The sequence below is a fragment of the Neophocaena asiaeorientalis genome, unplaced genomic scaffold (assembly GCF_003031525.2).
Source record: "Neophocaena asiaeorientalis asiaeorientalis breed wild unplaced genomic scaffold, Neophocaena_asiaeorientalis_V1.1 scaffold327, whole genome shotgun sequence".
Lineage (NCBI taxonomy): Eukaryota > Metazoa > Chordata > Mammalia > Artiodactyla > Phocoenidae > Neophocaena > Neophocaena asiaeorientalis.
The window spans coordinates 1,122,227-1,146,581 of record NW_020174560.1 but is presented as its reverse complement, the minus strand read 5'-3'; the positions used below and the strand labels follow the sequence as shown (position 1 = coordinate 1,146,581).

Sequence of the window (24,355 nt, the reverse complement as noted above, 5' to 3'; positions counted from 1 at the left end):
AAAAAAAAAAAAAAAAAAAAAAAAAAAAAAAAAAAGTCAACTCATGGTAAGCAGTCCATTCCTCCATGAGACAAGATAAAGAAAACACTGGTATATTGTTAGATTTTCTTATCTTTACTGTTTGACCTTTCTAGTCTCCAGGAGATATTTAAAAATGAATAAAGTATAGAATTCTAACAAAATCAAGATCAGTTTAAAATATCTTTCTCATCATATGTGAACATGCTACGTTAAAATAAGGAGATGGAGATGGTGCAGCATGGGTGTGTGTTTTGGGGGGATGGCTTTGGACTCAGACAACCCTGGAGCTGTATCTTGACTCTGAAATTTTACTACTGCCTAACCTGGATGAGTTTAGCCTCTTTTCCACAGAGTTTCTCCAACTGTAATGGTGAGACAAGGTTGCCCACCACTATCCTTTAACAAATCTATCTTACCTCTTTTCTGCTTTCCTTAGGAGTCAAGATTAAGGTCAAGGAAGATAACTCCCTAAAGAGTGTACATTATTTTCTATGACTGGAGTGGATTATACAAATGTGGTGCCGCTTTCCATTCCTTCTACAGGGACTGAGTTAGATCTCAGGGCAGTCAAAGGGCTTGCTACTACTTCTCTTCTCTCTTCTCCTAGGATGCTGTTCTCCCTTATAGTAGGAGCCCAGCCCAAGGCTACTGTTCCAGTCAGCAAAGGACAGTGGCTTAAACCACTGGGTACCAGGCAATGGGACATGCTCACTCTCTGACTCACACTCACGTCTCTTTCTCCCTCCTTTTCCTTGGTAGTTGGTGATGGTGCCCTTATCCTTTCCTTTCCTCACAGGGCACTGGTTAGGCTCTGACACAGCTTTGGGTTAGGATACTGACAGATGGCTAAGGCTAAGCCTTGGTGAAAGAGTTCCCCACAGGGTCCAGACTCATTTACTGACATTTTTCAAAGGCCTCTGACTTCAGAACCTGGGTTTACAATGAATGCTAGTTTGCCTTCCTTTGATGGGGCATTTCTTTTGGGGACCTTCTTGGAGACAGGCATGGCTGAGGGCAGGATGCAGCTCAGCACCATCATAATATTAATAGCATCGCTATTAAGAGCTGAGCGATGCCCACTTTCTACAGTGTTAAGAAGATTAGAGAATACAATGCATAGAAAAATACACCTAACGTATGCCTGGCTGTTGAGCATCACCGCCCCCCCATCCCCACATCTCTCCCCTTATCCATTACAAAGTGAACATAAGAAAGAAACCCAGTGCAAATTTGGATGTGGTTTTTCATTTTCTTGTCACCACTACAGTACAGTGATTCAAATCTCTCAGGAACTAAACATAGTTAATACAGCATATTGAAGTGAAACTTTCCTTCCAGAAGAGTTATGATTTGGGAAGTGAATAGTATGGCGCTAAATGTAATCTGTTCATGGAATTCCTGGGTCGTTTGCTCCAAAAGTCCCTTTCTCCTTCATGTATTATAAACTACACCTTTGCTTTATTAATTACTTTTTGCTAGAGACCACAAGAAAAAAAAATCAAGAAAATACTTTGCCAGGTTTACCCCTAGCTTTTCCTTAAATCTTTTCAAAATATGAAGCTTCTGAATTTTCAATGTCTTTAATGGTCATACGATTTTTCCTGTTCTTTTTTCCACCATGATGTTTTCTCCATGTTGTAAATTAATGATGACTATTTTATTAGGTATCTACTGTGTTCAAAATTTTATGCTAGGTGCTTAACATTTAACAACTCTATAAAGTAGGTACAATTCCCCTTATTTTTTGATGAGAAAACTGAGATGAAGAGAGATGGAGGAACCTACGTAAAGTCACAGAGCTTGAGAATCCAAAATGTGGATATTGCTTTGAAAAATACTTGCACATTTGAAAGAACAGCAAGGACACATCTCTCTTTTCCTCCCCAAATGCATACCAAGTATCATTTGCTAAAAAAAGGGTCATATAAGGAAGTCTCGTGGGATTTTAAGAGGGTGCTGGGAATCCCCCTTGTGTTCTCATAACTCCAACTCTGACATGAAAAGAGCTACTCAGAACATAGTGGAAGTATACCAGATTGCTGTGTCCAGAGTAAAATTAACCAGTCCAGCAGCTAGAAAATGTATTTCTGTTGAGGCTTTCAAAGAGAGGTCTCTATCAGTCTAGTACACTAGAGAGAATCCTGGTATCAGAAGACTTGGGTTCCCTTCTGGCTTGGTGACTTAGTTGGCTGTGGATTTTTTGGCAACTACTCTAGGCTCTTATTTTTTTCATCTATAAATGAAGGATGTTCTGAGACTCCATTGAGATGAGGTTTGTTCATATACTGTCTCATTTATCTCCTCCGCAAAAAAAAAAAAATTAAAAAAAATTGCAGAATGAATGAACTGTGTACACTTCAAAGCATGAAAAAATGTTGCTTATTATTACTATTATTGTTAATAAGTTTTGAGACAAAGCAGACTTTTTCATTAGATATTAACTTTGCATAAATATTAATACTTTTAGCCAAAAGTGAATTGAGGCAGCCAACATTTAGGTTCAAATGACAATCCTGTTCCAATTTTTTGATGTCTCCCTTGAAATAATTATTAGGTTTTTTTTTTCTAAATGATATCTGATATTAGCATTTAAATCACATGAAATGAAAATGGTGAAGTTTCACTTCTTGTTACTAATTTTTGTAACCTCCAAGAGGGTTTCTTGGTATTACTGATTATTCTGCAACTTCCAGGTTCTCTCCAGATGTGAAGAAAATTGCTTACTTGGTTGAGATGCTTGTACTTACTTGATGAAGTACTTGATTCCATCTGCTGTGTAAGCTTCCTCCCACCCGTAAGGTAGACCTTGAGTGAAAGGAAACCAAAAATACATTTAATAAGATGATAAAGATAACTTTATTTCCTGGACACAAATTTCCCACAGCTTTACAATTATTTGAGTACATTTCTTGTACAAAATAATTGTCTAGAAAGGAGGAATTAAAACAATTCAGATGAGCTTTCATACTCAGCATTTTAGAACACAATAAATAAGTCTTGAACAGTTAACAATCTGCTTTAGTTGCATTAAATGGATCATGACTTGTCATTTACATGTGGTGAGCATTTTTTTTTTTTTTTCGGTGCGCGGGCCTCTCACTGCTGTGGCCTCTCCCATTGCGGATCACAGGCTCCGGACGCGCAGGCTCAGCGGCCATGGCTCACGGGCCCAGCCGCTCTGCAGCATGCGGGATCCTCCCGAACCGGGGCATGAACCCGCGTCTCCTGCATCGGCAGGCGGACCCCCAACCACTGCGCCACCAGGGAAGCCCGGTGAGCATTTTTGTCAGCAGGATTCAAGCAAAAATTTTTGGTGCAGGTGATGGTTTTTGCCTGGAGGCAGAAGGATGGACAAGATGGCCTCTGCTTGTCTATTTGGGCTCAAAGTTTCTTTAATCGGCTCCCTTTACATTCTTTCACTCAGCTCCACAGGGAATCGACATATGAGTACCAGATCAGCAAGCGGTTTGAAAGTAGCTCTTGGACAAGACAAAATTCCTTACGAAGTCTAAAAGTTTAGCAAAATGATTTACGATGGATTGTAGTATTTTATTTTGTTAATTAAGAATTTTGTGCACTAAATGTTAACGGCCAAACAATTTGCTAAACTCAGCTTCCATTTCAGTAATGGGATTGAGAATAATTAGTTAGCTATAAAGAGGTGCAGACTGAAGTAAGCAAGCAATCATTTGGCCATATTTCTATAAATAAGTACATTTTTGTCCTCATCATACCAACAGAACAGGCCCAGGTTGAGGCAGCCCATTCTCTTCTATTCCAATTATGGGTGGTACTCCTTTAGAACACAAGGGTTTCCATCCCTTGGCTCCACCCCTGAATACTGTTAAGCAGAGGTCCCCAACCCCCAGGCCATGGACCAGTATTGGTCTGCGGTTTGTTAGGAACGGGTCACACAGCAGGTGAGCAGCGGGAGAGTGAGCGAAGCTGTGGAATTGTCTTTCAGGAAACCGGTGCCGAAAAGGTTGGGGACTGGACTTTCCTGGTGGCGCAGTGGTTAAAGAATCCTCCTGCCAATGCAGGGGACACGGGTTCGAGCCCTGGTCCGGAAAGATCCCACATGCTGCGCAGCAATGCCTGCTGAACCTGTGCTCTAGAGCTGATGCTCCACAGCCGGTGCTCCACAACAGAAGAAACCACCGCAGTGAGAAGCCCTCGCACCGCAACAAAGAGTAGCCCCCGCTCTCTGTAACTAGAGAAAAGCCCGCGCGCAGCAACAAAAACCCAATGCAGCCAAAAATAATAAGTAAATAAATAAATTAAAAAAAAAAAGGTAGGGGACTGCTGCTGTTAAGGATTGTAATTGACCTTTTGGATCAGTCTTTGGTATTGACTTATCAAGGCTCCTTTGATGAGTATAAGAACATTAACACATCAAAGAACAGACTCCTGGTGCAGGTAGCCTACTTCTTTAGAAAGTAACTGAGCTGTAACAACAAACCATTTCCCCAAGTCTCAGCAAGGGGCAGAGCAAAAATGCAGGAACAGCAACTATGAACAAAATAAAACCTTTCTCTATCATCATTCACTTCATATTCTTTGAGAATAGCTCTAATGATGTTATTTTTATAAGAAAAACAAAACAAGCTTTACTTTATATTTACCTCCAGTCTTTTAACACAGTTGTATAAAATAAGAGCCTGGCCCAGAATTCTGTAACTCCTTCCTTTGTGGATTAACACAGGCCACCTAGGAGTTTCTTTTTTCTCTTAATGAATAAATGTTCCTATTTTAAGCACAAAATAAGCATATCTGGGAACTCAGCATAAGCAAATGACTGGCTTCTTAAAAGCACCTGAAGTGACACTACATATATCTCCGATAGTAACCATGGCCAGCACACGCTCAGCCAGACAGGCCATGATCAACTGCTGCTGCAGTTCACGTAGATTTATCGCCTTTACACTTTCTACACCTTTGTTATAGATCACTTCATTTTTCGCTGACAAGCCCCTCACCTGAAGGGAAGAATCTGATGACTGTACACAAAAACCCTGCTTTTATGACAAAAAGGTTCAGAAATGCCAGGAATAATGATCAATAGGGCAAAGACATGCTAAAAGTAGAAAGTCATTCTAATGTGACTAAGATTTTTGTTTAAATGACTTGTCTCTTCAGTGCAATTATAGCCATATTCCTAATTTATTAATTCACAGGTCTTTTTTTTAATGAGGAGAAAAAAATATGTATACTTTAAAGACAGTATCTTTTAATCTATAGGATCATTTGAGAATTGAGATTGACATTGGGATACCGCATCCCCATGCCATCAAAATAGAGTTCCTGCCCTGATTATTTTCTTACAATTAGTAAACAAGGACTATAACTTCACAACGGTCTTATTAAAGGTACCAATTCATATCCATATAAGTCAAAATGGTTATTCAATGACTGTAGCCATCAAGATATTCCTGTTTATTGAACAATATTTTAGGATAAATTCTCTTTTCTGAAAAAATAGCATTTCTTTTTAGAAGACGGAGTGGTTTCTTCTTCTTCATGCAGTTAATATAGTCTGTAAGAAACAGACTTGGGGACTAAATTGATAGCGACTATCTTTCAGTGATAGTTCAGTAATAGAAAACACAATCACTGTCCAATTAATTATAAGTTAAAAACCACAATATATTGATACACCGAATAACCTACTTTATAGAAAAAGGGCGCTTTTGATTTCTACAAGCTTATATAACTATGATGGACGCAATTGTCCTTTAGTAAAGATTTTCATCCCTTCACAATAAGTGATTTGGGTATAATTACAACATACTACCTAAATACTTTTCAATAATTGTTATAGTCCCAAGGCATTAAATTTTTTCAACATTCCCCACATCTTTATACTTGCAAATATATAATGCTTATATCTTTCCTTTTCATCTTTGCTTTAAAACTGTTATGACAACTATTGTTTCTGATTGGAAGTATTTGTTTATGAGCCCTCACATAACATTCTTCCCATCAGAGATCATTTGTTTCAAAGTACTCTTCGTGAGTATTTTGCCAAAGTAGGAGGCTCGTGCATATTCAGCTTAGAACACTGGCTGTCACCTAACACTCCACATATCCAAAACCAAACTCATCACATGTCCATACAAAATAGTTTCCCTTCTATTTTCCCAGTCTATTTACGTAGGAAAGTTCTCTTTGTCATATTTGGCCCTTTCATTAAATATTTATTGATCATTTTTTTAGTGATTATTTTTCTGTGTTTAGCATTTTACCTGGTGTTCAATACATAATGATTAACAAATTAACATGTACCTTGGTCTTATGAAACTTTAAAAAGTAATCATAAATAAAGACACCATTAAAAGTAGGAATAAGTACTAGGAAAGAAAAGTATTGAATACTATGAAAGAGTAACTCATAGCACAGACAAAGGTTAAACTCCTTAATACATAAATAACTCCTACAAATCAGTAAGAGAAAGGAAATGACAAATAGGAGTCTGTGAAACACGTGGAACATTCAGGACATAAATGCACTTAAACATATGAAAATAGGCTTAATTTCACTCTTAACAAGAGAAATACAAATTAAACTAGTATGAGAGGCTGTGTTCATCATGTTAGCAAAGAGTAAAAAATAGTTTAATAAGACACTGTTGAGGGTATGAAGAGGCAGTCATTCTCATACTCATGGGAGTATACATATGATAACATATGTATGGGGAGAAACTTTTCAAGATCTACCTAAAATTTTAAATGCTAATAACAGCAGTTCACATTAATGGAGTGACCATGTGCTAGACATTGCATTACACATGTACCAACTCTCTTAGGCCTCACAATTTTACGAGGTACTATTATTATCCCCATTTTACAAATGAGGAAACAGGCATGGAGAGGTTCCATCACTTGCCCAAGGTTACACAGCTGGCAAGCAGTAGAGCCCAGACTCTTAACCACTATGCTGAACTGGCTCCATGGACCATTTAATCCAGCAATTCTTCCAGGAATTTATCTTATAGATAACCTTTATGTACAAGATTATTAATTGTAAAAGTAAAAGATTGAAAATAATCTAAATAACCACCAATGGGGACTGATTAAAGACTATATATCAGATAACGGGATATTGTCCAGCTGTGAGAAAGAATGAGGAAGTACTTTATGTACAGTGTGGATAAAGGGATGTAGGATGAAGGAAGGATCTCTGAAATTGCTGGAGTTATCCAGGTACAGACGTGGGCAAGAACACTAGGTTGAGTGGACAGCAAGTGCAAAGGCTCTGGGATGGGGAAGAGCTTGGCATGTTTGAGGAACTGAGAAATCATTGTTCCCGGAGAATAGTGAGTGAGTTAGGAGGGGACTGATACAAGAGTGAGCCGGAGAGACAGGCAAATATGACTATGCAGGGTTTTGCAGGCCATGTTAAAATTGTTTGAAAGTTTCTTAACAGGAAAGCTGGAGATATGCTACTGTTTAAGATGAAGAAAGCTGCAAGAGAATGTTGCTCCCACCATATGTGCGGAAAGCTGCACAACCTAAAAAAATTTTTTTAAATTTTGTTTAGTTCCTCAGAGACTGAGTTCCTCACCTGAGCTGACCCTCAGGTGAACTGAATTCCAAAGGGTGACAAGCCCCTCTGAGGGAAGATGGGGCACGTGAACTCTTTCTCTCTTGGCAGAGCACAGGAAGAAGTCTTGCCATAAAAGTGGGTAGGAAGAAAATATCTAAAACTGTAATAAATTTGTAAAGCCTGCTTATGGGCTAGCATGATAGTTTGGTGTCCCCGGGAGCCCTAGACACAAGGAGAGCCTGCTCTCCCTGAACAGCCCTTTGCTCATGAGAAAGACAAGGGGTAGGCAGGAGACCTGAGAGAGCCCCTGGGTAGTGTGGGCACATGCAGGACCTGCAAAGGTTCGAGGGTGGAGCAGAAGTATCATCCATGACCTGGACCCTCCTCTGATATGAAGTAATAGCCGGCTGCAGTTCGGGGAGGAACAAGGGACACTCCCACATGTGGACAGGAATCTGAGTGACAGAAGGCAAGTCATCTGTTCCTGGGGGAGGGGCAAGAAACTGTCACACCCACAGTCTCTCCCAGACTCCACGAAAACCTCATTTGTCCTGGTGGGGTGAGGTGGGTAGAAAACCTGATGTCTTCACCCCGCACTGACACTAAGTCATGGAGGGGTGAAGGCAGGAAACCTTTCAAATCCAGAATCCTGCACTGATGTGACGCAGAGTTTGTCTTCCACAAGGAGCGGGGCAGGAAACCCACTTGAGCACTTAGTAGGAGGTAGGGTTGTTTGCCACTAAGGAGGGACAGGAAGGCTGGGAAAGTCCGACCCCTGAGACTTGGGCATGGGGCCTGTCTGAAACCCAGAGACCAGAGTAGGAAAGCCGAGAATCTCTCCATACCCCCTCATTCCCCACATGCACCACTCACCTGACACTGAGCTGCCTACTCTGGGAGAGGGCAAGAGAGCAGACAGTAAATGTCCACTGTGATGCAGGTGTGTGGAGCCTGCTGCCTGCTGAGGATGGGGCAGGCATACTGAGAACCCCTACCCCCAGCACCCCAGACCTCACATGAGCACAAGAGAACAGCAGACAAGCACTAGAGGAATTTGAAGTCTGTGGTAAACTCAATAGAACCCTAGAAACAAAATGCAAATCCAGCTTGCCTACAAATGAGAGTGAATAACCACCCTCCCCCGCAAACGCACACTAAAGGCCTGACAGAGAAGAGACAGACCCATTTCAGGGTTTAAATAACATTTACCCCAGTCTCTACAGTTCTGTACCTCCAAATACTGACAATCACAATTATGAGACACAGAAAAGCAAGAGAAAAAGATCCATTGCCAAAAGATAAAACCACCAACAGAACCAGATCCAGAGAAAATATTGAGCTTTAAAATAATTATAATTACACATTAAGAGATCTTGTGGAATCTAGTGAACTATGGTTGTGTGACTGCAGTGATGCTCGTTACTTGGGTATATCACGCAGAAGGTAATGACTGAGCTTGTTGAGGTCCAGAGTCTTGTTAAACAGCGGGAGGGAAGGAGAGAGTGCCAAGTGAGCTGAGGGAATGTGTAAGAGTGATTGGAATAATGGACCCCTGACTTTAAGCTGAATAAGAAGACAAGTAAAAATAACAGTGGAGGCTGAAGGATAGAGAAAATAGGAGATCTTATTGAGGAAAATAAACTATGTAGTGAGCTGGAAAGGTGGGAGGTTTGAGAGGGAGAGTCAGGAGTCTGAACCACTGTCTGTGGTGCCAAGGTTTGTGGTGGAATTGGAAGACCATGGTAAAGTGGGAAAAAATGGGCATTGGACAAAAAGAACTGAAAAGTAAAGGTGGTGGACTCACATGGATGATAGCAGGAGCTGGGATGGGGAGAAACACTGGAGAATGAGAATTCCAAGAACACAATAGAGAAAGACAACACCATCAGTCTCAGAGGGCTCAAATAACCAAATTTATCTGAAAAACATTTTCTAGTGTAGTTGTTATGAAAACTCAAACACATTTAACTTTTAGCATCTGATATCTTGAGAAAAAGAGAAAAGAGAGGGAAAGAGCTTGGGCGGAAGGGTGGCTATGAGAAAGAAAGAAAGAAAGAGAGAATCTAACTCACAATTAATAAAGCTTCACTAAAGAATATGATATATATCACAGTGAAATTTTTTGCAGTCACAAAATCTGAATCTATATGTAATGTTACTCAATTATAATTGAAAAACTATGGGAAAGTAATAATCTTGTGGAGTCTATATGATAGTGATAATAGCAGTCAGCCTAGCTTACAGGGTTACCGTGAGACTCTTATTAGAGAATATATAACTATATGATATATATACAAAAGGAGACAATTATTATTCAGAGTAAGGAAAATAACAGCTCCTTCCTTCTCCTTCGTTTATGGTTCTAGAGATATAGAGAAATTTGGATGCTTAATATAGGAAAGGTGTTTAAATTATCTACAGGGGAAATCTCCATTAATATACTGGGATATTTTTTAGAATCCTCTCCCAGTACAGGAAATTATATAGTCTCTATTTCACTCATGATAACACCTAATAAAAGAATAACAGAAACCAGTGGGACACTCTGACCCTCAATGAGTGGTATGATGATAAATGCGTAACAACCAGCTCTTGGGGGCAGGAGGAGCCCTAATTTGTAGCATTTGCTGATTTCCGTGGTGTAAATACTCCTACCATAACTGATTTCAAGCTACTTATGTGACATCAATGACTACAGAGTTGGGAAGAAATATGTAGTAGTAAGCCATGATATAGTATTCCTAGATATGAGACATAAATAATCTCATGACAAAGATAAGGAAAATAATTAGGAAGTGGTAAGCTTTGAGTATTTATTCCTCTTTTAAATGTTTAAACTGAAAATTTAATACAATTTTTAATTTTTAATAATGACTATGTTTCACAATTAGCTCACAGAATTCTTGTAAGCCAGTACTAGCCAGGTCCGGTATAACCACCATGGAACCTATATCTTACCTCCCTGGTCCTAATAGAAAGTTCAAAAATCAAAGGATACAAATATCGTTTTATCCAAAAGATGATAACATGAAACCGGTATCAGTCTAAAATGATGTGAGAATTACTGTCTTAATCATAAACTATGTGTTTATCAAATGTTTACACAGAGATTTCTATATGCCTGGCATTTTTCTAGGTATTTAGAAAATATTAACTCATTTTATCCTAACAATCATTTGAGATAGGTGTTATTATTAACCTCATCTTACAGAGAAGAGACTGAGGGATAAAGAGGTTTAAGTAACTTGCCCATTGTCACACTAAAAAATGGTGCAGCCACAATTTGAACCCAAGCAATCTGGTGCTACAGCCTATGCTTTTAACTATTGTCATGCTGCTTCCATTTCCCTAATTCCTGTTAGCATTGCCAACAATCAATATTTTTAAATGGTCCAAAAGTAGAAAAGAACTCTCAACATTTCAAATTCTGCATTATTACCTAGAGAAATGCTCTTTTGAAAGAAACTGAAATAATGTTTACGCTTAAACACAAAGCAGTCTATTTTAGAGACATTTTAATGTTAGAGTTACGACTGTACAAGTTAATTTGTAGGTATGAACTGCAGTGCCAATTTTTAAAGAACTACTAGCTAATTTTCCTATGAAAGATGAACCTATTATACTGAGAGATGGTTGTAACCTGTAAATAACCAAATAATGCAGTATTTTAAGTATAAAAACTTTCTAAGGACATAATTTATTAAAAACCTATATAGATTTTGTGAATTGTGCTTTAAACTTTCCTTAAAATTAGACTTGCATAAACTCTATATTAACAGACAATTTAGGATCTGTGATCTGATTTTTTACACACGGTTACATACATCATCATTTGAACAAACAAACAAAAAATCAAATGACTATATAATGTAGGAAGATTTTATGTTTTTATATCAGTATGTCTTAAACTTAGGAGTTCAAATGTTAACATAATTAGATGTAAGTCCTTTCTAATTAGAGGTCATTCACTGAGCAGGTTAAAAGCTGTAATATATTAAAGAACAACATGGTAAAAATATCCCTAGAGGTTATTTGGTGGTTCATAATCCTCTTTATCTTGTCACTCTTTCTGGGCAAATACTACACTAATACCCAGTTAGGAGGAGGGAAAAAGCTAACATTTACTTTCTACATTTCTTTTCCCAACAGATGCAGGATTTTTACAGCTGAAATTTTACAGTATTTTACAGTTAAAATCATGGGGTGATTTCCTTGAACTCTGATATGCAGACATTCGAGAAGCCAGCTGAAATGTTCTTTTTTAGGCAGCTAGCTTTCAATCCCGTGACCCAGACTGAAGGTGAGAATGCAGAATTTCACTGGGTGTTGTCTCTGGGCATTCAGACGATGCTGGGGGAATGATCTGGTTAGGTTTGTTTGGCTTAAAATCAATAACCTACAACAAACTTCATTTTGTGCACTAATAAAACAGCATCAAACCTGTTGAAGCTTTCTTCACTAGAGTATGAGATCTCCCTCTGCATAATCAGCCTAAAGAGGTCACGTGTGTGTGTGTGTGTGTGTGTGTGTTCCTAATTCCCTTTAGTGTACAAAGATAAACAGGATTTCTTTAAAGCACCGCTATTGTTACAATAATAAAGATATTAAGAGGTCAGTGGCTGCTGAACATGAATTAATCCATGTATTAGAAGGGAAAAAAATGAACTGCCATCCTTTTTCTTCTCCACTCAGCAAGACTGATTTTAGAAATTAGAAGTGGCAAAGTTGCTGTCAAGCAAGCTTGATTTCCTCTGGTTAAGAGTACCAGCAATATGTTGGGTAGTCCAAAATGGATACTACTATTTGCCTGCAACTAACAGTTGACTGAGAGTTACAGGTAGACAGACTTGAATTAGGAAAATAGGAACAGAAGAAGGGAGAGAGAGATAATACATAAAAGGGATTATGGCATCGTAAATTTAGGCACAGTAAACCTGGGCAGAAAAAGTGAGCTTGGAGATGGTGGACTCAAATCTCTGGATCCCACCTCTCAATCTGATTTGGAATCTCATCCAAGCTATCCCTAGTCCAGCTGGTCAAAATCTCCCTCACGCTTGTCCAGCATGGTAACCTCTTGAACATTCTCAGCAGTGCTTCTGTCTCCTTATACTTAGCTAGGCTCTGGATCTGTCAGAAACTTTACTCGACACTTTTTCTCCTCACATTTGTTGAGTGACTACTATCTGAGGCCTGGTAGAGTGGTGACCAGATTCAGAACAGCGCCTCACACATACATCCTGGGCACCCAAGAAATATTTGTTGACCCACTGAAGAAATCTGATTCCCATGAGGCCTGATGGTTCAGTGAATCCTGTGCATATTTGAAATTTTACTGTTGTTATAAGGTCTTTGTACTCACCAGGGGAACTTTCTTACAAATATTTGCACAACTGTTACTTGTGGATTTTGACAACAGGATAGTGGAGGACCAACAGACATGCAATTTTAGAAACACTATCACAGAGCAGATGAAATTAGGTCAAGATCATTTATGTTCCCACCCTAAGGACAAATAATGCAACTCTAAGCATCACTAGTCCCTAGTCATGTAGCATTTTGCTTTTAACATCCTTCTCTTTAGATTTTTAAAAAATGTGATTATCTGAAAATCTATTAAGGATCTCACATTACTTTCAGATAACATTTGAAAAAAATCATAAAAACAAGAACTTTGCCTTTAAAAAGATTTGCCTTTAAAAAGATTTGTTTAAATTTTTATTAAATGCGTTTTTAAAAATATGCAAAGTAAAGCAATAAAAACACATTAGTAGAGCGGGTAAAATTTTGAAACAACAGCCTTCATGCAGTCAGATAAACTCAATACTGATTAAAGAGTTATAAACTCTAATAAAAGATAAAAGATCTTTGCTTTTTTTCCTCTTCAAAGAATATTACTGCTCACAGAAGAGTTGATTACCACTTAAAAAAATCAAAAATCCATAGTGTGGCATTTAAAATCCTTTCAAAACACATTTCTTACAGAAAGACACGTACTGGAATGTGCACAGAAACTTTACTCATAACAGCCCCAGATGAAAACAATTCAAATAACCATCAGTTGGTGACTGGATAAATAAATTGTGGAATATCAATCAATGAAATACTGCTGAACATCGATACAATTGCACACAACACCAAGGATGAATCTCAAAAGCAGTATACTAAGTGTAAGGTGTTACATACTTGGAGTCTATTTATATGAAATTAGAAAAGGCAAAACTATAGGGACAGAAAGCAGGTCAGTGGCTGCCTGGGACCAGGGGTGATGCAGGGGACTGATTACACAGGGGCACATGAGAAAGTTTTGGAGTAATGGAAATGTTCTGTAATACAATTATGGTGGTATTACACAACTGTATATATTTGGCAAAACTCAGTCAATTGTACACATTTTATTATATGTAAATTATTCCTTTTAATTTAAAATTTTAAAAAGCAGAGGGAAATCTCTCTGGGCAGCAGTATAAAAAACCTCATTAAAAAAAAAGACTTTAAAATATAGCTTCAATCTTTTTTTTTTCATTTTCATGTCCTATTAATCCCACCTAGTGTCTAGCCTCCTAGAATTATTGACTTCTTTCCTTCTGTGGTTTTTTAGATACTGTTTTTTCTACCTGGAATGCTCATCACTGTGGGATATATTCACACAAAAACCACTTTTGAATGAACTTCAAAGACAATAGTCATGTACCACAGTCTATTTGTCAGGCTATAGGCAGTTCTCTAATTTAGGGACTTCTTCAGTTGTTCCCAACTATCTAGAAATTTTTCTTTAATGTACAATTTACATACAATAAAATGCACAAATCTTAAGTGTACATTCACTGAATTTTGACAAATGTATAATCTAAAACTCCATCAAGATATAGAACATTGCCATCAACCCAGAAAGATACCTTTCCAGTTGATTCCTACCACCATTCCCCAGGATACCATTGTTCTAATTTTTTAAAATATTATGTTTTTTACTTTTAGAAATTCCATTTACTTTAAAACAGGATTTCTGTTTCTCTGCTTAGATATCCTATCTTTGCATTCATTGTGAATATATTTTCCTCTACTTCATTGCTCATAGTTATAACAAGTACTTTCAAGCCCTTGTTCCAACATCTGGATCTTTTGGGAGTTGGTCTCAGCTCATTGTCTTTTCGCTTAAGAATGGTTACATTTTCCTGTTTCTTTTTACACTGGTAATATTGTTTTATATTCTGGAAAGTATGAATGTTACACTGCAGAAACTGAATTCTGTTATTACTCTGAGGAGTGTTGATATTTTTGATTTTGCAGGAAATTTACTTGGTCGGACTCACGCTATAGGATATATCTATCTCTTGGGCACAGGCTCAAATCTCAGTTCAGTTTTTTTTTACCCCCTTGGCTGGGCTCTTACAATCTTCCTTGAGCTTGGGGTCAGGCGGAGAGTTGGGTGGAGTTTATATACAGAATTTGAGGGCCCTGTATCTGGCTGTCTGCTCTCTAGGCTTTCCTCCCTCACTTTCTGGCAGTGGTGGTTGCCTCAAACTTCATCTTCTAGTTCCACACGTCATAGAGATTTCAGGTTATCAGAGTCTTACTGTCCCATGGGTCCTGTTAGGTCTTGGAGTAGGGTGAGGCAAGCAAGGTGTCCATGGTGCAAAATTTACGAAGGGACTCATCCTCAGGCTCATGCAAGTGCAGAGTCAGCACACAAGAGTGATTGCCTCCTTAAGAAGGCCTTGCTTGCCTCACGCTAGTCCCAACCCTGGGTGCTGCCCTCAATCTGAAAGTGGAACAAACAAGAAACTTATGCCATGTTTGTTCCTTCTTCCAAGTTTTGACTATTGTCCAGAACCTGCCTGATTTTATTTACTCTTCAGAGCCTTCAGGTGGTTGTTTTTCTATTTTGCCCAGGGTTTATAACTGAGTTTTTTTTTTTTTTTTGAGAGTTGTTTTATTTGGCAGGAACTTTTAGGATGCTGCAAGCAGTATCTCAAGTAACCCTGAGGGAACTGCTCTGAGAGGAAATGGGGGAAAACTATATAGAAGTTTTGCAACAAAGAGCAGGTAGTCAGGAACATCAAAAGATTATTGTTGATTAAAGAAAACCAGTTATCCCAAGTTAAGGAATTTAGCACTTTTCTGTGTATAGGGAGATGCAAGAGTCTGGGCTCACTGGAATCATTCCTTTGATATGCACCTCAGCTATCTGGGGCCAGTATCCTGTGTTTTCACATCCTGAGTTTCCTCAGGGCTCACCTTGGGGAGTGGCTGCAGTCTGATGGCTGCTAGATGGCAGGTATTCTTCCTGAGTTCCCTCAGGGCTCACCAGCTCACCATAGGCTGTGGCAGCAATCTCTGATGACTGTGACATCCTTTGTTTACTGATATGGCAGCCAGTATATAATTGAGTTATGAGGGATGGTTAGTCTGTCAGGAGATTATTTGGTCATACTGGAAGTGGAACTCTCAGAATCAAAGAATTTTTGAGTGGAAAGAGATCTTAGAAATTCTCTATTGGATTGTCTTACGTTAGAAATTGGAGACTGACACCAAAAAAGGTTAAAAACCTTTGTTATAGAGTCAATTATAGGGAAGGAAAGTAATGTAACTTCTAATCTAGTGATTGTCCTCTATGCCACTCTGTAATAATGCTGAAAGAGCAACTTCTGTGCAGAGCGTAAACTGTTGCACTCAGACCTCTTTCAAATGTAAACAGTGTATAATTCTCAAATATTAATTACTGCCTACTTAACAGTTTGCTATTGTTATGGACTGAATGTTTGTGTTCCCACAAAATTCATATGCTGAAACCCGAACCCCCAGTGTGGCTGTAGTTTGATCTGATAGAATTACTGTCTTATAAGAAGAGATTCTGACCCCTCTCTCCATCGCTGTATGCGCACAAAGAGGAGATCATGTGAGCTAACAGAGAGACGGTGGCTGCCTACAAGACAAAAGAAGAGGCCTCAGAATAAAACTTACCTTGCTGGTACCTTGATATTGGACTTTCCAGCCTCCAGGACTGTGAGAAATAAGTTTCTGTTATTTAATTCACTCAGTCTGTGGTATTTTGTCATGGCAGCCCAAGCTGGCTAATACAGCTACATAAATGGACCCAAATTTTGCACACTGGTAAATCAGCTTACTTGACAGCATTACTTTAGATTGACCACACAGAGATAAATTCATACTCTTCTTTAAAAGAGCTTGAACTCATTTAAAAATAAAATCTGCCAATCAGTACAATAAAAATAAATTTCTTTTGAGTGCTAAACCCATCACCTTAGGTAAATCTGCTTTGAAGTGGGAGGGCAAAAAGTGTTTCTAAAATGATTTATCCTATTGTTTTTCCTACCTTATTTTTAAATGCATACATTTTAAATATATATATATATATATGGCTATTAATATATATCAGAGTCTATTCTGCAAATGCCTTATAGACTCATACCTTCCAAAACAGCATGTAAACAGGCACTGTGTACAAGTAAGGCCCAAACACATACCCCTTAGTTGCATCTTTCCATCTAGCAGCACTTAGTAAAGATCATCGGTACCATAAGAAGTTAAGAACTAGGAGAGTTATCTCTCATTTGACCAGTGGTAATGATAATTTCTGATAATTCAGAATACAAACACTTACATGTAATTATAAACAACTTTTATTTCTATATATTGATTTGGTTTGACTGATGTAGACAATGATTCCAAGTACATCAGATGTCAATTCTGCCAACTCTCCCCTTAACTTTATACCATCATATCCAGCTTTAGTAAGGCCCCCAAGTATTTCTTTCTCCTTCATTTAATTATCTTAAGTTACTGAACAAACAGAAAAGCTGCTATATTTGGGGATCCTGATAACAAAAGTACTTAGGTAGGAGATAATCCAACTACTATGTTGGAATTTGGGGTCCTCCGGACATTGCAAGTTTTAGGACTGGAGTTTGAGCAAACCTCTCCAAAATTGTATGTCTGCTTTAATTAATAACAGAAAAGAAGAGGGATAATAAATAAACACGAGGAATATAAATTCAAATTTGAATTAAAAAAGGAGGAATCACTGAAATCTCTGAGACTTCCTAATTAAGAAAATTCAGTTTCCTACTTTCAAGTACACTTTGATTTGAGATAATGATCTTTAATGATATATTTTAATGATTGTATATAATACTTTTAACTAAAAATGTTAAGTATTTATAGCTAAATAAGTGCTTCAAAAGTTCTTAAACATTTCTTTTACTTTTGGCAATCTCCTTCTAATTTTAATTGTTTAATTTGCTTAGAAAGTCATACATCAACACATACACCTAAATATGTGAGTTTACAATCTAAGGAGAAACTACTGATTAGCTCATGTTAATATTTTCATAATTTCAAGTGAGATAAAATTTAAATTAACTACCTTCTATTAATTATACAAGTAGCTTCATGGGGTAAAATCTGTCTTATTTTAAAATAGAGTCATTCCTGAAAAAAAGCAAACTTAAAACATTCCATGGGCTTCCCTGGTGGCGCAGTGGTTGAGAGTTTGCCTGCCGATGCAGGGGACACGGGTTCGTGCCCCGGTCTGGGAAGATCCCACGTGCTGTGGAGCGGCTGGGCCCGTGAGCCATGGCCACTGAGCCTGCAAGTCCGGAGCCTGTGCTCCGCAACGGGAGAGGCCACAACAGTGGGAGGCCCGCGTACCGCAAAAAAACCAAAAAACAAAAAAAAAACATTCCCACCACTTGCAACTTTTTGCTTTTCCCCAATACAGGCCACGTTCCTTCAACTCATCACTGCATTTGCACAGGCTATTAACTCTGCCAAAAGTTACTAACACTTTCTTCTCTGCCTTGTAAACTCTGCTCACGGATCTGGAACCAGCTTAAATTGTATTTCCTCTGTGCATCCTCCCCTAATTTCCTTGGCAGAGTTCATCTTCCCCTCCTCTATGGTACTTCTGTGATTTGTACCAGTCTCTATCACAACACTTATCACTTTTTCATGTTAAACATGAGTTCCTTGAGGGCATTGGCCATGTTTTATCTTTGTACCACTTTCTGGTACACAGTAGTCTTTGGTGCACAGTAAATGTTCAACAATGGTTTGTTGAGTATTCACATCCCAAGAAGTAAGACTTATCTTCAGATTTTTAAAAGTAAGATTGCCTGGAGAGATTTAGGAAAAATGTTGCATATTAGTTACGAATGTTTTCAGGTGAAAGTGACTGACTACCCAATTACAGGCGCAAACAAACAGGAGTTTATTTTTAAGGAGCCTGGAGTTTACCCAACAATAATATCAAGGTCCCAGGTTTTTTCTATCTTTCTACTCCAGCATCCTTAGTGCAACCTTGTAGTTGCAAGAAGGCCTCCAAAGCTACAGACATCATATCTATACTGAAGGCAAGAAGAAAGGAAAAAGAGGTAGTCCCAGTTCCATCTGTCCTTATCTATTAATTAAAAGTTTTACAGAAGTTCCTAAGCAGATTTTCCTTCATATCTCATTGGCCAGGAATGGGTTGTGTGGCTACTTCCAGATTCAGCAGGCTGAGAAAGCAAGTGTCTGGCTTTACAGTTTCTACTGTGGCAGACTTGGTAGGGCAAACATTAAGTCTGCCATAGATGACAAAAACAAAACTAAAAAGACAACAGGAGAGTGGATGAAGGTTAGTTAAGATATTAAGGTACCTGGTTTGTCAGAATGACTGTGCCTGAGAAATTGGGGACCCTAGAGTATCAGTGCAAATGTGCATACAGTTAATAATTCATGTTGCGATATTTTCTCAAGACTGTGTTGCTTATAATGGCATAAATAATGAAATAGCTGTTTCAGTCTCGTATCTCACAATTCTTCCAGTGCTTTTAAATTATGACAGTTCTTCTTTATCTTCCATTTGCTCCAGTTTCCTTTTGATTCCATCACTGCCATTCAAAATTTCTCAGAGCCAAATCTTAAATGTTTCGTTCTCTATAAATGCTTTCCTGGTTTTAAAACAATTTCCCTCATTGTTCTTTTGAGCTATTAGCACTTTTTTACCATTCATAAAATACTTCATATCTTCAATTTAGCATTATGATAATTTGCAGTTACTTTATTCCCCTCCTTTCATAGACTTCTAGCTCCTTGAGGGTACTGAGTCTTACTCAGACATACTTGGTTCCAAAAAATTTATTTTCTGAGTTGAATATTTAATTCATTTCCTTTCATTTGCTTAGTCAGACTCTTAGTGTTGGAGGGAAGGAAATGGAAGGCAAAACTAACATGTATAAGAACAAGGCCACTGCTTGTTCTTTTAATGGTGACATTAAAAACTAGAGAAAAAAAGGTTGCATTCTGGGTTGAAAATGTGTAAGTGCTAGAAAATAGAAGCTCCTCTGAGCTGATGTAACTCAGGTATGGAGTTTGGAAGGCTGGTGGTCCTGTGAAGATTATAAAATAACACTCCTTCCTCTAGGAGATGCGGTGTTGTACCACAGCATCTCCCTTGACTTGCACGAAATACTCAATGCTCTGTGGCAGCCATACGGAGGAATTTAAGAAGTTCCATTTTCATCCAATATATCTACAAGTCTTTCATGATTTCTCCAGGCTCTGTAGTGATGGGAAACATAGGACTTCACATTTTTGGATAGGTCTAATTGTCCAAGTTTCCTTCTCATAATTGAGCCAAAATTTGTCTTCCTGTTGCTCCTATCTGATGGCCCAAAGACTTAACTTCTGATGCTGTATATAATAACCATGTCCCAAAGCACTATACATGTCTCTGGCCGGAGGCTACCTCCTCGGCAACACGAAAGTAACAGAATGGTGTGTAGCTATTTATAGGTAGGGACCATGGACATTGTATTTGGTTATTAGACATTTGTGCATGTGTACAAAACCCGGTATTTAAAATCCAACAAATCAAATCTACTTTAAGAATCTAATTTATAAATTCTGGGAATCTTAAACTTCATTTCTATTTTTCCCCCATTGGATCACTGTCTTCTATTATACTTTATTTTATTACCTACTCACTTTAATCACTTGCTGTCCCACATTGTTCACTGACAATTTGACTATTAAGTATGGAATTTTAATTTAAAAATATTATTATTGATAATTAAATACTTGCAGCTAAATTTATAGAGCAGTAAGAACTGATATTGAACATGTAGCAATACTAAATATTATTCTCATGTCTTCTAAGTATCTTGGGTAAGTTCTGAAATTAATTGTAAAGAGAATTTCAGAAAATAAGGGTTAAACCCTTTCAATTTATAATATTCTCTACTTGAGAAGTACACTTCAGTAAACTTAACTGTGGTTATGTTTAAGAATAAAAGTGAGACTATAATGTTGGTTGAAATTAATAGGTAATCAATTACATTCTTAAAAGTTATCCTTATGATTAAGGCAAAGAAATAAAGGCCAGGTGCAGAAACAAAGACTAGGTGCAATATACATATGCTTAGCAAATTCAAAACACTCAAAGGCTCATTTTCCTTGTTTGAGGTAGTTAAATATCGAAACCATGAAAGAAAAGGAATAAACTTTTATTGTAAGATTCCATTTATTCAATGATAGTTTGTTAATGCATTTTGGCAATGGACATAGGCTGAGTTAAAGTTTACCTTTGTATTGGTTACAGAAGAAGATTAACCATCAGTTAAGGTATCATATATATATTTTCATTTTATACTTATATATTTTATTTTAAATCAAAACATATAAATATATATTCATCTGCCAATCTTTATTAGGCTAGAGGCTTTTCTTTGTTGATCAGTCCTCTGATTAGGGTTCTGTGTTGTTTTTCTTGCAGAAACCACACCCAAAATGCAACAGCTATCATTTCCAGTTTCAGGTTCTTCAGAGTGGATTGAGAGTTAACAACAGTTATGAAACAACCCAAGAGCAGTAGAATCCTTCTAGACTTTTATAATTTCCCTCCAATCTTTTACAGGTGACTCTTTTACATCTAATCAATAGCATTATTAACTCACCTTTATTAAATCTCTCTATTCAACTTAGTTTTTGTAAAATCAACTTTTTCTTTCCACTTTCACATTTCATCAAATTACAAAAATTACAATTAATTTACAGTGGCGAGTACAACTAGCATTAATCATTTTGGAAACAAACACAACCAACTCTGAAATACATTTTAACTGGCAGCAGTTTAAATTCATCGTAGTACTAGAGAGGGGCCTATTAAGATTGGTTAAGATAGTTTCTAAATTGGAGAAAGCAGTTCTGAAATATATACACACACATATATATAATATAAAATGAATATAAATATAATATATAAAAATATATATTGGTTCTATATTTGGAACTATATTATAGTTCTATAAAGTGGTTCTAAAATATATATAAAAGAAATATGGAAGAATTATATATCAGGTACTATGTAATATAAAATAAACACATAAAAATTTAATATATATTTAAATATTAATATAATATAAAAATTATATAAATTTTTATATAAAAATTTAATAAAATATATAAATATTTATATAACATAAAAATATATTATATATATTAGTGACTATGGAGTCTTTTATAATTTGCTGAGAATAATTTTTTTAAAATTTATCTACCAGGACAATTATTTAAAAGCATTCAGTTTTCCTTGGTTTCCACAATACCACACACACCTAATTTTCCACCTAAATTTAGAAAATGAAAAAAGCCATCTAAATTTTTAAAAGATCATTCCTTTTTTGTCCAGCTTCTTCTTTCTCTATAGACCTCTAAATGTTCCTAGGGTTGAGTCTTGCATCCCCTTCTCTTCCCTACTAAGGAGAGAATGCTCTCTCCTTAGCTTGTTAGATAGTTGGCTCCTAGCCATTTTTCAAGTCTCAACTTAAATCTTACCACAGACCATTCTTGTCCTCTTCCAAATTTCCTCTATGAGGGCAGGAATCATATTGTTTCATTCATTCCTATCTACTGTTAATATAGCAAAATGACTGACACATAGTTGGTCCTCAAAATTGTTTGTCGAATAAATAATACTTTATTCTTGTTCCTTAGAACACTTACCATAATTTGTACGTATATAATTAAACTTTAAAAACTATCCAGTTACTCCCTACCAAGTATATGCCCCAGGAAGGCCATGTCTGTTTTACTCTCCCACTCAATATACAGTGTCTGACACATAGTGGGTACTCAGTCTGAAATTGTTGAAGAAAGGAAGGGAGGGGAGGAAGGAATAGAAGTGATGATATGATTGAGTGAGAGAACAGAGCCTAAAGGAGAATGCTTTAGAGTAATACTCTGAGACTATGGTAAAAATTCAAACACAAGCTCAAAACATTCAATTAATCATTCAGTTGTTTTGCTCACATGAATGTAAATGTCTGTACCTTTGGAAACAGCTAGATGAGTCAGTGTTTCATTTGTAATACAGATGTTTGATGTCATTTAGATACAGTTGTAACTATCATTATATTTTCTATTAGTGCAGCCAATTTGGATAGACCTATATTTCTTTAAGATGCATAATACTTAAAAGACTGCTGTGCTATTTAGTCAAGGCCAGAGTGTCGGGAAGCCTTGACCATGTGATGCACGTTCAGTGAAATAACCTGGAATTTGTCCAGTTTCCTAGCAGTAATGTTAAAGCATAATTGTTGATATTTCACAACTAGTCTTTTTTATACTAATGGCTGAGCCAAGAGGAAAGGCTATACTATGGCTGAAATCTGCCAATATCACTTCACATATGACGGAACTGGATAGGTGTTTGTTTTCCAGAGTGTAAATACTCATTAAGAAATAATGAAATTATAATAGTAGATTGTAATAAGAAAAATTCTTTGAATAGATCAAAAAATATTTGTTTAGTACAATATTAAAGAGTCACAGTTTCTGCCTACCAAGAATTCCAAGATTACATCAGACTTAGAAATAAGAAATTTCTTTATGCATAAAAAAAGCATATTAGTAAAAAAATTAAGAGTGAATCTTTAAATATTTACCTCTTGAGAAATTTCTCTTTAGAAAGATTCTTAATTATACTTAGCTTATTAGCTCATCTGCATTATAATAGCACTTTGTACTTGTTTTCATTAATAAAAGGTTTTGATTAAAAAACCTTACACAGATAGTGCCTCTGCATAGCTGACTCATATTTTATTATTAGTGGAAGGTGCACAGAGAGGGAATACACTGGTTTTATACAGGAAATACTACAGAGATTTGAAATCTAGGTCACATAACAGAGCACTGCCAAAAGAGAAGAGCACAAAGGCCAACATTTTTTCGTCTTCCACCCAAACAAAAAAAATAAACACCTTTAAACAAAAGTTAACAACTGCTTTGTAATTACATTTGGTTAACTTACATGATAATTAGATACAACCATAATTATCCTTTTTGACCGCTTCACAGTCTTAACATGTTATCTTCTTATTTAAGGAAGTTTATATTCAGTGTGTACTAAGAAGAACCACTAGACAGAAAGCCAGATAATAAAATTTGTGCTTCTGTGAAATTTTTTATCTATAAATCTCAAAACTGTTTTAAATACCAATTAAGTTTCTGTAGCATCGTTAGGCATTAGAGTTAAGATGGGGGAACTTGACTTGTCACATGGCAAGTCAATAACTAAACAGAAAAGAGAGCACACTTGCTGCCCTGTGCATTCCAACAGACTGCTTGCCTTCATGGCTTTCTGAATGTGATATTATGGTAAACGTATCTCTGTGTTGTGATTTAGGCACTAATGGCCTTTGGAAAGAATAGAAATACCACAAAATACTTTGGCTATAAAATATTTAAGCTATACTCTTAAATGCAAATATATTCCACAGCAATGTTTTGAGTGCAT

At 37.0% G+C, this 24,355-nt stretch overlaps 1 protein-coding gene across 3 annotated transcripts in view; it reads right to left on the bottom strand.

Annotated features, from left to right (window-relative positions):
* STXBP4 (syntaxin binding protein 4) overlaps positions 1-24,355 on the bottom strand; it is a 182,738-nt gene that overhangs the window by 19,415 nt on the left and 138,968 nt on the right. For all 3 annotated transcript variants that reach the window (XM_024757529.1, XM_024757527.1, XM_024757528.1), the window contains one exon: positions 2,769-2,826. In XM_024757529.1, the coding sequence (XP_024613297.1) occupies positions 2,769-2,826 (58 nt within the window). The remainder of the gene's footprint in view (positions 1-2,768; positions 2,827-24,355) is intronic.